Genomic DNA, 13,557 nt, shown 5'->3' with positions numbered 1-13,557 from the left:
GAAGTATGCTTGGGGTCATTGTCTACTTAGAAGACCCATTTGCAACCAAGCTTTAACTTCCTGACTGATGTCTTGAGATGTTGCTTCAATATATCCACATAATTTTCCTAACTCACGATGCCATCTATTTTGTGAAGTGCACCAGTCCCTCCTGCAGCAAAGCACCCCCACCATATGATGCTACCACCCCCGTGCGTCATGGTTGGGATGGTGTTCTTCGGCTTGCGAGCATCCCCCTTTTTCCTCCAAACATAACGATGGTCATTATGGCCAAACAGTTCAATTTTTGTTTCTTCAGACCAGAGGACATTTCTCCAAAAAGTACGATCTTTGTCCCTATGTGCAGTTGCAAACCGGCTTTTTTATGGCGGTTTTGGAGCAGTGGCTTCTTCCTTGCTGATCGGCCTTTCAGGTTATGTCGATATAGGACTCAATTTACTGTGGATATAGATACTTTGTACCTGTTTCCTCCAGCATCTTCACAAGGTCCTTTGCTGTGGTTCTGGGATTGATTTGCACTTTTCTCATCAAAGTACGTTCATCTCTAGGAGAAAGAACGCGTCTCCTTCCTGAGCGGTAAGAGGGCTGCGTGGTCCCATGGTGTTTATACTTGTGTACTATTGTTTGTACAGATGAACGTGGTACCTTCAGGCGTTTGGAAATTGCTCCCAAGGATGAACCAGACTTGTGGAGGTCTATATTTTTTTTTTGAGGTGTTCGCTGATTTCTTTTGATTTTCCCATGATGTCAAGCAAAGAGGCACTGAGTTTGAAGGTAGCCCTTGAAATACATCCACAGGTACACCTCTAATTGACTCAAATTATGTCAATTAGCCTATCAGAAGCTTCTAAAGTCATGACATTATTTTCTGGAATTTTCCAAGCTGTTTAAAGGCACAGTCAACTTAGTGTATGTAAACTTCTGACCCACTGGAATTGTGATACAGTGAATTATAAGTGAAATAATCTGTCTGTGAAAAATTGAAAGGCCAAAACCTAGGAAGAAACATAGAGAGGAACCAGGCTATGAGGGGTGGCCAGTCCTCTTCTGGCTGTGCCGGGTGGAGATTATAACAGAACATGGCCAAGATGTTCAAATGTTCATAAATGACCAGCATGGTCAAAAAATAATCAGGAGTAAATGTCAGTTGGCTTTTCATAGTCGATCATTAAGAGTAACACATACATGTTATTCAATCATTGCGCCCACACTGCTCGCGCGCGTCAACGAGTGTCTGTATTTGGCTGTTATTGTTGAAACCACTATTTCAGATGCAGCATGGTTGGCTGCCTAGCTAGCATTGCTAATGTTAGCACCAAAGATACAGACTTCAATCACGAGAGACTAGGATTCCATAGAGATTTGCCATTAAATGTCATAATAAATGTTGCGTTCTAACAAGCATACATGTTGTTTGGACTGTTGTTTAAGACAGTCGCTAAGATGAAACTCGGTTGTTATAATGGGAATTGCCAAGAGTGTGCAAAACTGTCATCAAGGCAAAGGGTGTCTACTTTGTTGGTTACTACATGATTCTGCATGTGTTATTTCATAGTCATGATGTCTTCACTATTATTCTACAATGTAGAAAATAGTACAAATAGTGTCCTTGGATATAGCGAGGTGATTCTTGACGCTTCCAAAACTATACAGTATGCACTCAAGACTTGGAACTGAATGTTAGGAAAATAAAAACATATTTCTGGTATGACCTAACTGCCATAGTCGATCTGATGTTTCTGTCACCTAAACAGAACGACTTGTGGTGTTGGTGGTGTGGATATGAATGAATCATTCTTACCGGAGAATTTTATTGATAGTAGTTTCCTTCTCCAGGAGGTTGCGAGCTCTGATGCTGAATATTGACCTGCGGAGCTTTGTAGAACAGATGTTACAGACTAATTGTTTGAGAAATTTGAAAAGTGTTATCAAATACAAACACATTTCATCTAGCAGCAAGCAAACATCCCCATATTGTATTGATCGCCCTCCAACCGTCAGATAAAACGTTGTGTTATCACTATGGTAAACACTATGTTTTTTTTGTGTGTGTGTGTGTGTATGAGAGGCAGAACGATTGTGTGTACCTTCTGGCTTAAGGTCAATGTACTTGTTGTGAAGCGTGGTGGAGTGTGTATGCCTGCGTGCATATGGTGTGTATGTGAGAGAGAGAGACAGTGTGTGTACCTTCTGGCTTCTGGTTCATGTTTTAGTTGTGGATTGTTGGAGTGTGTGTTTGTGTGTGTGCGCGTGCGCGACTGTGTGTTTGCGTGCATGTGTGTATACCTTCTGGTCGATGTATTTGTTGTCTTCTATGGCGGATCGCTTGGAATGGTCACAGGAAGAGGAGGATGCAGAAGGAAGGCGGCGGAACAGACAGCTGGTGTCCTGCTGCTGCCGATCGATGAACTGCTTCATGAAACTCTCCCTGTCACACACAGAAACACATTCCGGACCGACTGGTTATTGTGACAAAGTGAATGGGCTAGAGAGAGAGGGAGGTCTGCGAGAGGGTAGGGCCCAGCTGTGCACTAATCAGCTTCTTAAACATGAAACGTATTGCTGTATCATCGTATTGCATCATCCTAAAAGGGTTACAGTTCAGTATTCCAACCTGTAGAAACAAGGCTTCTACTATGAGGAAATGCCCTAATTATAGTCCTATACAGGGTGGCTGCTAGCTGCTATTATTGTGGATTGAAAACCTACCAAGGGGTTTTTGTGGTGATACAGTATTTCAGAGAAACCGCAGAGACAAAATTGGAAGTGTTGGAGGCTATCATAAACCAACTTGCCCTTTTCTGAGGGAGAGAGACATGACAAACGAGAAGGATTGCATTACCGACCAGGAACATGCAAGTAAGCATTTCGTTGGACGATGTGTACCCCGTACATACAACTAATAACACTTGAAACTAATCTTAAACTATAAAGAATGTGTTGACCTGAACCCAGGTCAGAGAAGTTCTGTCCTTTCTTGTGTCCCCCTGATGTATCCCAGTTAGGGTACCTGATTCTGGGCACAGTGAAATCAGAAGGCAGCTTGGAGATCTTGACCATTTGGGGGCGATTAGGAAACTTCTCAAAGATCCTTAGACGTAGGGGCAGCTTCTCTTTGGTATCTGCGTTCGCCTCACTTTGCTTCAGCTACAGGAAGAGAGAGAATGGAAATTAGATTTAGGGACGGAGACGGGGGAAATAAGTAGACTTGGCATAGGGATAGAGAGAGGGAAAGTGGTCTGCAAAGAGGGAGAGAGTAGACTCAGCTGCAGAGAGAGAGATTGACATCTCATTCAGCTCAGACGAGAGGGATAGTGGAGGGAGAGATAGTGACTTTGCGGTAAAGGGAGAATGGGATGCGGGACACTTCACTTTGCCATACAGAGAGGGGAACACACTTCACTTGGAGAGAAGGATGGAGTGAGAGAAGGAAAGAGTGGATTTAGCTGCGGAGAAAAATAGTAGACTCACAGCTACAGAGCGAGACTGACATCTCATGTAGCTCAGGCGAGAGGGATAGTGACTTTGCAGTAAAAGGAGAGCGGGATACAGTACACTTTGATTTGTCATAGAGAGACAGAGAAATATACTTCACTCGGAGAGGATTTACACGTTCTTATAGCTATTATATGTTTAGAGAAATGGTATGGTAGTTTTCCACAACAGTTGAGAAATACAATGATCCATGGGTAAGACAAAGGTGAGGGATGGGAACATAGATGTCTGGCTCTAGAGAGTGCTTTTAATCCAGGACTTAATCTGTGTTGGAAAAACAGCCTACTGTGTAAGTGCTACTGTGTAAGTGGCTTTTCCTAACAGCTGGTCCCTGACTTGTCTCCTATAACGACAGGTCCCAGATCTGGTCTTAGGTGACAATGCACCATATATCTTCCATTCCCATGTCCCATTCAAGCCTTTTCAGGTGACTGATTTAAGATTATAAAAAACAATATCAAATGCATTTCACACTAAGTCTGTATTTTATACTTCTACAATAAAGCATCACATCATGTTTGGCAACTAGTAAGTGCCATTAATACAATATAGTGAGAATTGACATACTTTCACATGCCTTTCATGAACTTGTATTAGCATATTATGGTCAAGATCAATGATTGAAAAAGGAAAGATTAAATGTAGGTAGAGAATGGATGTTCTTCACAAAAATGAATTGAATGCATTTAAATGGTTTGAAACTTGTCTGCCTGTTGAACACACATCCTCAGCCTTCTATAGGAATTTAACGACTGCATAGGACTATGTTTTGGATGACTGGCTGCGAATGCTTATTGAATTGTTTTATTTCTGCCTTTTCTATTCCAGACATTCTGAAATTCACTAAAGCATCCCATGTATGTAACTTTAGTCTTTCACTTTTCAAAAAAGACTAAAGTTACATACATGGGATGCTTTAGTGAATTTCAGAATGTCTGGAATAGAAAAGGCAGAAATAAAACAATTCAATAAGCATTCGCAGCCAGTCATCCAAAACATAGTCCTATGCAGTCGTTAAATTCCTATAGAAGGCTGAGGATGTGTGTTCAACAGGCAGACAAGTTTCAAACCATTTAAATGCATTCAAATCATTTTTGTGAAGAACTTTAGTGTTATTGTGGCATACGATGGGTGGGACTTCTGGAGACTGATTAAGTTCCCCCAGACACTGATCTAAGGGCAATGTTGTATAAGGTTCTGATTGGGGAGGGTAAACTGATCCTAGATCTGTGGTTTGGGGCAGCTTCTACCAAGAGTGGAATTTCTCTGTGGTGTCAGGGTGCAGTTGTACAGTTCTGCCTGTAGATGGCAGCCACACTCTTGCAGGCACACACACACACACACACACACACTAACACACACACGCACACGCAATACTTCTACAGCTTGGTGGTGTTCAACTTTGATGAAGTGGGTTTTGGAGGGTTTTGGTTTGGGGCTGAGAGTACACACGCACGCACGCACGCACGCACGCACGCACGCACTCCTACAAACCAATCTGTGAAAACCTACTTACGTTTGAAAAAAGAAGAATGAAGGAAGCAATGAAAAGGAAAAAGAAAAACAGATTATATTGGAATGGCTTATGCAAGAAGCCACACTGAACAAAATATGTATGCACACACAAGCCTGCACAAGGAAGTACAGACCAGCCAAATAAAAAAAACATTACAAATGAATGGGGGAAATTGTATCAATAGACATTAATTTAATTCCATAAGAGAGAAGCTGATAAAAATTCCATGAGTGGAATTCTTCTGTCTGGGAGACTGGAGGTCAAGCAAGTTTGGTTGGACGGTGAATGAGCGCTTATCATTCTGGGCATAAAAACAGCATCCACCACTGTCTTATTTGTGCGTGTGTGTGTGTATCCGTTTGTCTCTGCTTGTCTGTCTATCTCTCTCTCTGTTTGTCTGTCTATCACACCTTCTGCCTGATTTTAACTTGGTACTGTAAAATGTCTGCTTTAGCCCTGCGGTTATTGCAGAAGTTGTGTGGTGCAATGATAATTATTGCACACACACACACACACACACACACACACACACACACACACACACACACACACACACACACACACATACCACACATACACGCACCGACAACACACACACACACACAGGCACCCACACCTCCTTCCTAATAAGACTACCAGAAGGTAAGGAGAGATAAAGACAGACAGAGGAAGTATTCCGATCCTCAAGTTCATTGGTGTTTGGTGGAACTACCTGGTTTTGCATGGATCTAAGATAGGTTCTCTTAGTCGGATGGAAGCCTATGGGCCTGGGAGCATAGAATTACATATTAAAATGGATTAGGATCTCTGTGGCTAGCAGTGTTTGAGCTAAAAGGGAATACCATTGATCCCTCTCATCAATACCTTGTCAAGAAAACAGGGGTGGCTCCATACCTTCTCACTGTGCTACATACAGCCTGTACTGTACTGTAGTGCACCTCGTGTAGAGTTTGCTCTAGTGCAGAGTGAAAATGGAATATGTTATTGGCAAAAGGCCAGAACCAATGGCACCAACTACACAGACAATCACACACACAGTTGAGACAATTCATTGGTTGATTGATTGACCTGTTACTTGTGTAAATTCTGCCATATGTCACAAATTCAATGTTTCCAAGAATGCTAAATTCGGTGACATGAGAACATACACTGCATGACCAAAAGTATGTGCACACCTGCTCGTCGGAACATCTCATTCCAAAATCATTGGCATTAATATGGAGTTGGTCCCCCTTTGCTCCTATAACAGCCTCCACTCTTCTGGGAAGGCTTTTCACTAGATGTTAGAACATTGGTGTGGGGACTTGCTTCCATTCAGCCACAAGAGCATTAGTGAGGTTGGGCACTTATGTTGGGGGATTAGGCCTGGCTTGCAGTCGGCGTTCCAATTAATCCCGAAGGGATGTATTGGGGTTGAGGTCAGGGCTCTGTGCAGACCAGTCAAGTTCTTCCACACCGATCTCGTCAAACCATTTCTGTATGGATCTCGCTTTGTGAGGTCATTGTCATGCTGAAACTTGTTGGAAAGGCATCATCTTATGACGATGCCATGTTGAAGTCACTGAGCTCTTCAATAAGGCTATTCTACTGTCAATGTTCCCCTATGGAGATTGCATGGCTGTGTGCTCAATTTTATACACCTGTCAGCATACGAGTGTGGCTGAAATAGCCAAATCCACTAATTTGAAGGGATGTCCACAAACTTGTGTATATATATAGTGTAACTCAACCTCAAGGCACTCAAGGGTTGTTCAACAAACTTCTAAAAGTGGTCAAGTTTACTAAGAGAAACTTCCAGAAATGCTGCAGTATTCTGTAACAGTCCAGTGCATTTTTGTGCATACACACAGACACACACACAAGCATGCACACACATACACAAGCGAACGTGCACCCGCACATACACACACAGTGTATTGTTTCAAAATGGGGTTAGTTTGGAGCTCCCTGGTCCCGCAGACTTAATCAATGAGCCAAGCTCAGTGGGACGTATAGAACAGTTATGGCTCGACACCCCTCTCTGCTCTAGCTTCCCATCACTGATACAGGAACTCTTTCTCTACCGTTCTTCCTCTCTATATCCCCATCCCTCACTCTCTGCACAATCTCTCTCTCTCTATTCAATTGAAGGTCTTTACTGGCATGGGAAACACATGTTAACATTGCCAAAGCAAGGGAACTAGATGATAAACGAAAGTGAAATAAACAAAAACGAACAGTAAACATTACACTCACAAAAGTTCCAAAAGAATAAAGATATTACAAATGTAATATTAAGTGCAAATAGTTAAAGTACAAAGGGGAAAATAAATAAACATAAATATGGGTTGTATTTATGATGGTGTTTGTTCTTCACTGGTTGCCCTTTTCTTGTGGCAACAGGTCACAAATATTGCTGCTGTGATGGCACACTGTGGTATTTCCTCAATAGATATGAGGGTTTATCAAAATTGGGTTAATTTTCAAATTCTCTGTGTATCCGTGTAAAATGAGGGAAATATGTGTCTCTAATATGGTCATACATTTGTCAGGAGGTTAGGAAGTGCAGCTCAGTTTCCACCTCATAGCCCGTCTTCTCCATTCTGCCTATGGCGGCCTTTATCAATAGCAAGGTTATGCACACTGTACATAGTCAAAGCTTTCTTTAAGTTTGGGTCAGTCACAGTGGTCAGGTATTCTGCCACAGTGTACTCTCTGTTTAGGGCCAAATAGCATTGTAGTTTGCTCAGTTGTTTTGTTAATTCTTTCCAATGTACCAAGTAATTCTCTTTTTGTTTTCTCATGATTTGGTTTGGTCTAATTGTGTTGCTATCCTGTGGCTCTGTGTGGTCTGTTTGTGATTGTGAACAGAGCTCCAGGGCCAGCTTGCTTTGGGGTCTCTTCTCCTGGTTCATCTCTCTGTAGGTGATGGCTTTGTTAAGGAAGGTTTGGGAAACGCTTCCCCTTAGGTGGTTGTAGAATTTAACAGCTCTTTTCTGGATTTTGATAACTAGCGGGTATCGGCCTAATTCTGCTCTGCATGCATTATTTGGTGTTTACGTTGTACACTGAGGATATTCTTTGCAGAATTCTGTATGCAGAGTGTCAATTTAATGTTTGTCCCATTTTGGGCATTTTTGGTTGGTGAGCGGACCCCAGACCTCACAACCATAAAGGTAAATGGGTTCTATAACTGATTAAAGTATTTTTAGCCAGATCCTACTGTAATTGGTTTGTCAAATGTTATGTTCCCTTTGATGGCATAGAAGGCCTTTCTGCCTTGTCTCTCAGCTTGTTCACAGCTTTGTGGAAGTTACCTGTGGCTCTGATGTTTAGGCCGAGGTATGTATCGTTTTTTGTGTGCTCTAGAGCAACGGTGTCTAGATGGAATTTGTATTTGTGGTCCTGGCAACTGGAACTTTTTTGGAACACCATAATTTTTGTCTTACTGAGATTTACTGTCAGGGCTCAGGTCTGACAGAATCTGTGCAGAAGATCTAGGTGCTGCTGTAGGCCCTCCGTGGTTGGGGACAGAAGCACCAGATCATCAGCAAACAGTAGACATTTGACTTCAAATTCTAGTAGGGTGAGGCCGGGTGCTGCAGACTGTTCTAGTGCCATGCCAATTTGTTGATATATATGTTGAAGAAGGTGGGGCTTAAGCTGCATCCCTGTCTCACCCCACGGCCCTGCGGAAAGAAATGCATGCGTTTTTTGCCAATTTTGTGTACATGGATTTTATAATGTTGTTTGTTTTTTCCCCAACACCACTTTCCATCAATTTGTATAGCAGACCCTCATGCCAAATTGAGTTGAGATACTTTGCCTTTGTTTTGGTTTGTTTGTCATTTAGGGTGTGCAGGGTGAATAAATGGTCTTTGGTAAAAAGTCAATTTGTTTTCACTGAGGAAATGTACGAGTCTGCTGTTAATGACAATGCAGAGGATTTTCCCAAGGTCGACACATATCTCACGGTAGTTATTGGGGTCAAATTTGTAAAAAAAATGGTGGATTAGGGAGGGATCAGTCCTTGGTTCAAAATATTGGGGAAGACGCCAGAGCCAAGGATGATGTTAAAGAGTTTAAGTATAGCCACTCTCTCTCTCTCTCTCTCTGTCTCACTCTCATTTCTACCCACCCCCTAAACTATGCCTGACTTTTATAGAGAGAGAGAGGTTCAACATGCAGGCACTTCATTTCACCTCGGGACAACACAAGTAGAGTTATTATATCATTGAGAGAGTTCTATGAGTTATCCAACTTGAGTATAGTGTTTTCTGTATACAGCGAAATGGACTGACAATATAGGGTATTTTCTTCTTGGAGGACCACTTGCATTACAACTAGCTCTTGGAAACGGACTAAATTAGTGTCAGCCCACAGACCTGACAATCACTAGTCTAGGAATGGCCTTTAAGTAAGATGGCAAAATGACTGAGAGCTATGTACAGTGTCATACCATCTTGTTCCAAATCCAGATAACATAGTATTGATACCCAAGCCTACGATACAATCTGTTATGTATTTTAGTACTGTCAGAGGTTTGAATCCCACGTATAGGTAAACAGAGGTTCACATGTACATAGAGGTTTTAGCAAACGGTAAAACGGTAAATCCCTATCTGCTAATGTAATGGACCTTCTGCTCAGTCAGGACATTTTGTGTGTTATCGATCACAAAATGTCCTGACCGACTACTTTCACTGGCTCAGGTGGAGAGCACACACACCAGCACAATCCACTGCATATCGATTGCTGGCTTTACATGATCTCAACCTATGGAGTAATCCGACATGGGACAATAAGAGGGGGACGCGTGTGCGTGTGGACTTGTATCATCGTGGGTACCATTTTAGGATTAGGGGTTAGGTTTAGGGCTAGGGTTACAATTAGGGTCAGGATTATGGTAAAGGTTAGGGGTTAGGTTTAGGGGTAAGGGTTAGGGTTAGGGAAAAATAATTTTGAATATAATGTACACTACCGTTCAAAAGTTTGGGGTCACTTAGAAATGTCCTTGTTTTTGAAAGAAAAGCAAATTGCATCAGCATTTGTGTGTTCAATTAGAGGCTCACAATGGCCAGAAACAAAGACCTTTCTTCTGAAACTCGTCAGTCTATTCTTGTTTGCAGAAATTAAGGCTATTCCATGCGAGAAATTGCCAAGAAACTGAAGATCTCGTACAATGCTGTGTACTACTCCCGTCACAGAATAGCGTAAACTGGCTCTAACCAGAATAGAGGAGTGGGAGGCCCCGGTGCACAACTGAGCAAGAGAACAAGTACATTAGAGTGTCTAGTTTGAGAAACAGACACCTCACAAGTCCTCAACTGGCAGCTTCATTAAATAGTACCCACAAAACACCAGTCTCAACGTCAACAGTGAAAAGATGACTCGGGGATGCTGGCCTTATAGGTAGAGTTACAAAGAAAAAGCCATATCTCAAACTGGCCAATAAAAAGAAAAGATTAAGATGGGCAAAAGAACACAGACACTGGACAGAGGAAGATTGGAAAAAATGTTATGGACAGACAAATCTAATTTTGAGGTGTTCGGATCACAAAGAAAAACATTTATGAGACACTGAAAAAATGTAAAGATGCTGGAGGGGTGCTTGATGCCATCTGTCAAGCATGGTGGATGCAATGTGATGGTCTGGGGATGCTTTGGTGGTGGTAAAGTGGGACATTTGTACAGGGTAGAAGGGATCTTGAAGAAGGAAGGCTATCAGTCCATTTTGCAACGCCATGCCATACCCTGTGGACGTTGCTTAATTGGAGCCAATTTCCTCCTACAACAGGACAATGACCCAAAGCACAGATCCAAACTATGCAAGATCTATTTAGGGAAGAAGCAGTCAGCTGGTATTCTATCTATAATGGAGTGGGCAGCACAGTCACCAGAATTATTATTACAATTAAAAACCATTATATATAACCTTGTCTACGTCTTGACTATATTTCCTATTCATTTTGTAACTCATTTCATGTATGTTTTCATGGAAAACAATGACATTTCTAAGTAACTCCAAACTTTTCAACAGTAGTGTATAAATACATTTTAAGTTCACACAACGATAGTAAAACATATGCATTGTGTGTGTGCGTGTGTATGTGTGTGCGCATCAGGTAGAAAATGACAGCCTCCTCTCATTGAAGCCACAAAGTTCAAGATCGAATGCGCTACTGCAGACATTGTTTGCAGAAAACAGGATCCCCCGTTATAATGAATGGGAAAATTACAATTTTCGTGGTCAATCTTCATGTACTTTTGAAGTCAGAAGTTTACATACACCTTAGCCAAATACATTTAAACGCAGTTTTTCACAATTCCTGACATTTAATCCTCGTAAAAATTCCCTGTCTTAGGTCAGATAGGATCACCACTTTATTTTAAGAATGTGAAATGTCAGAAAATTTGTAGAGAGCATGAATTATTTCAGCTTTTATTTCTTTCATCACATTCCCAGTGGGTCAGAAGTTTACATACACTCAATTAGTATTTGGTAGCATTGCCTTTAAATTGTTGAACTTGGGTCAAACGTTTTGGGTAGCCTTCCACAAGTTTCCCACAATAAGTTGGGTGAATTTTGGCCCATTCCTCCTGACAGAGCTGGGTTAACTGATTCAGGTTTGTATGCTTCTTGCTCACACACGCATTTTCGGTTCTGCCCACACATTTTCTATAGGATTGAGGTCAGGGCTTTGTGATGGCCACTCCAATACCTTGACTTTGTTGTCCTTAAGCCATTTTGCCACAACTTTGGTCATTGTCCATTTGGAAGACCCATTTGCGACCAAGCTTTAACTTCCTGACTGATGTCTTGAGATGTTGCTTCAATATATCCACATAAGTTTCCTACCTCATGATGCCATCTATTTTGTGAAGTGCACCAGTCCCTCCTGCAGCAAAGCACCCCCACAACACAATGCTGCCACCCCGTGCTTCACAGTTGGGATGGTGTTCTTCGGCTTGCAAGCATCCCCCTTTTTCCTCCAAACATAACATTGGTCATTATGACCAAACAGTTCTATTTTTGTTTCGTCAGACCAGAGAACATATCTCCAAAAAGTATGATCTTTATCCACATATGCAGTTGCAAACCGTAGTCTGGCTTTTATTATGGCGGTTTTGGAGCAGTGGCTTCTTCCTTGCTGAGCGGCCTTTCAGGTTATGTCGATATAGGACTCGTTTTACTGTGCATATAGATACTTTTGTACCTGTTTCCTCCAGCATCTTCACAAGGTCCTTTGATGTTGTTCTGGGATTGATTTGCACTTTTCGCAACAAAGTACATTCATCTCTAGGAGACAGAACGCGTCTCCTTCTTGAGTGGTATGATGGCTGCGTGGTCCCATGGTGTTTACACTTGCGTACTATTGTTTGTACAGATGAACGTGGTACCTTCCGGCATTTGGAAATTGCTCCCAAGGATGAACCAGACTATTGGAGGTCTACAATTTTTTGAATTCGAAGAATGAGGTATGCTACAACAGGACTTGCTATTGTTTTGCGTCATTTCTATTTAGAAAAGACCATACGTCTTAGACCGGATATAGGATTTTTCCAGATTTTTGACAAAAATGGATGTCCCTCCCCGGAAATGAGAGAAAGGTGATCTATCCAGGCCTTCCTTCCCAATCCAGACAATTTCAGGCTTGGCTGAGCTGTGCATTACATATTTCTGGAGGTCTCGCACCATGCGTGCCATGCACACACAGAACACTGGAAATTCAGTGGTGAAACTAAGCACGAAAAGAAGTAGAGCCAAAACGGAGAGAGGTAAAAAAAAACTAGTGAGTAAAATCTAATCCCAAATGTCAGTGTTAAACCAATCACAGATATCCACTGTTTAAAACATACCTCTCATTGGATATTTCCCAGCTGATTCTGTAAAGTATTAAGCTTAAGAGACAGTGAACTTTAAAGCCAACAAGGGAACACAGCCCTGTCTGTGTGCTTTATATCTTGACCAGATGACAAGCCTATATCAACCAAGCTGGGAGGAGATCCTCTCTGAATCAGTGTGATTAATGACATAGGAACTCACTTTGAAAGATAGTTCCTTAGGAAAAGAGCAGTGCCTTCTGAAAGTATTTATACCCCTTGACTTGAATTCAAAATTGATAAAATATCTGTAAAAAATCTCACCCATCTACACAACACCCCATTATGACAAAGCGAAAACATGTTCTTAGAAATGTTTGCACATTTACTGAAAATGAAATACAGAAATATCTCATTGACATAAGTATTCACACCCTTGAGTCAATACTTTGTACACCTTTGGCAGCAACTACAGCTGTGAGTCTTTCTGGATAAGTCTCTAAGAGCTTTCCACACCTGGATTGTGTAACATTTGCCAATTATTATTTTAAAAGGTGTTCAAACTATGTCAAATTGTTTGTTTTCATTGCTAGCTAGACCACCATTTTCAGGTCTTGCAATAGATTTTGAAGATGATTTAAGTCAAAACTGTAACTCGGCCACGCAAGAACATTCACTGTCTTCTTGGTAAGCAACTCCAGTGAGATTTGACCTTGTGTTTTAAGTTATTGTCCTTCTGAAAGG

General features: G+C 41.6%; 1 protein-coding gene across 1 annotated transcript in view; it reads right to left on the bottom strand.

The window, feature by feature from the left end:
• The window catches only part of nalcn (sodium leak channel, non-selective), a 277,249-nt gene that overhangs the window by 52,260 nt on the left and 211,432 nt on the right, over positions 1-13,557 (bottom strand). Inside the window, exons 18-20 of the mRNA XM_070437767.1 lie at positions 3,011-3,147; positions 2,287-2,428; positions 1,802-1,875 (exon numbers count right to left, since the gene is read on the bottom strand). Of these exons, the coding sequence (XP_070293868.1) occupies positions 1,802-1,875; positions 2,287-2,428; positions 3,011-3,147 (353 nt within the window). The remainder of the gene's footprint in view (positions 1-1,801; positions 1,876-2,286; positions 2,429-3,010; positions 3,148-13,557) is intronic.

The sequence above is a fragment of the Salvelinus sp. IW2-2015 genome, linkage group LG36, assembly GCF_002910315.2.
Source record: "Salvelinus sp. IW2-2015 linkage group LG36, ASM291031v2, whole genome shotgun sequence".
Lineage (NCBI taxonomy): Eukaryota > Metazoa > Chordata > Actinopteri > Salmoniformes > Salmonidae > Salvelinus > Salvelinus sp. IW2-2015.
Note: the sequence above shows the minus strand (reverse complement) of the source record. Positions and strands in the feature narration are given on the sequence as shown.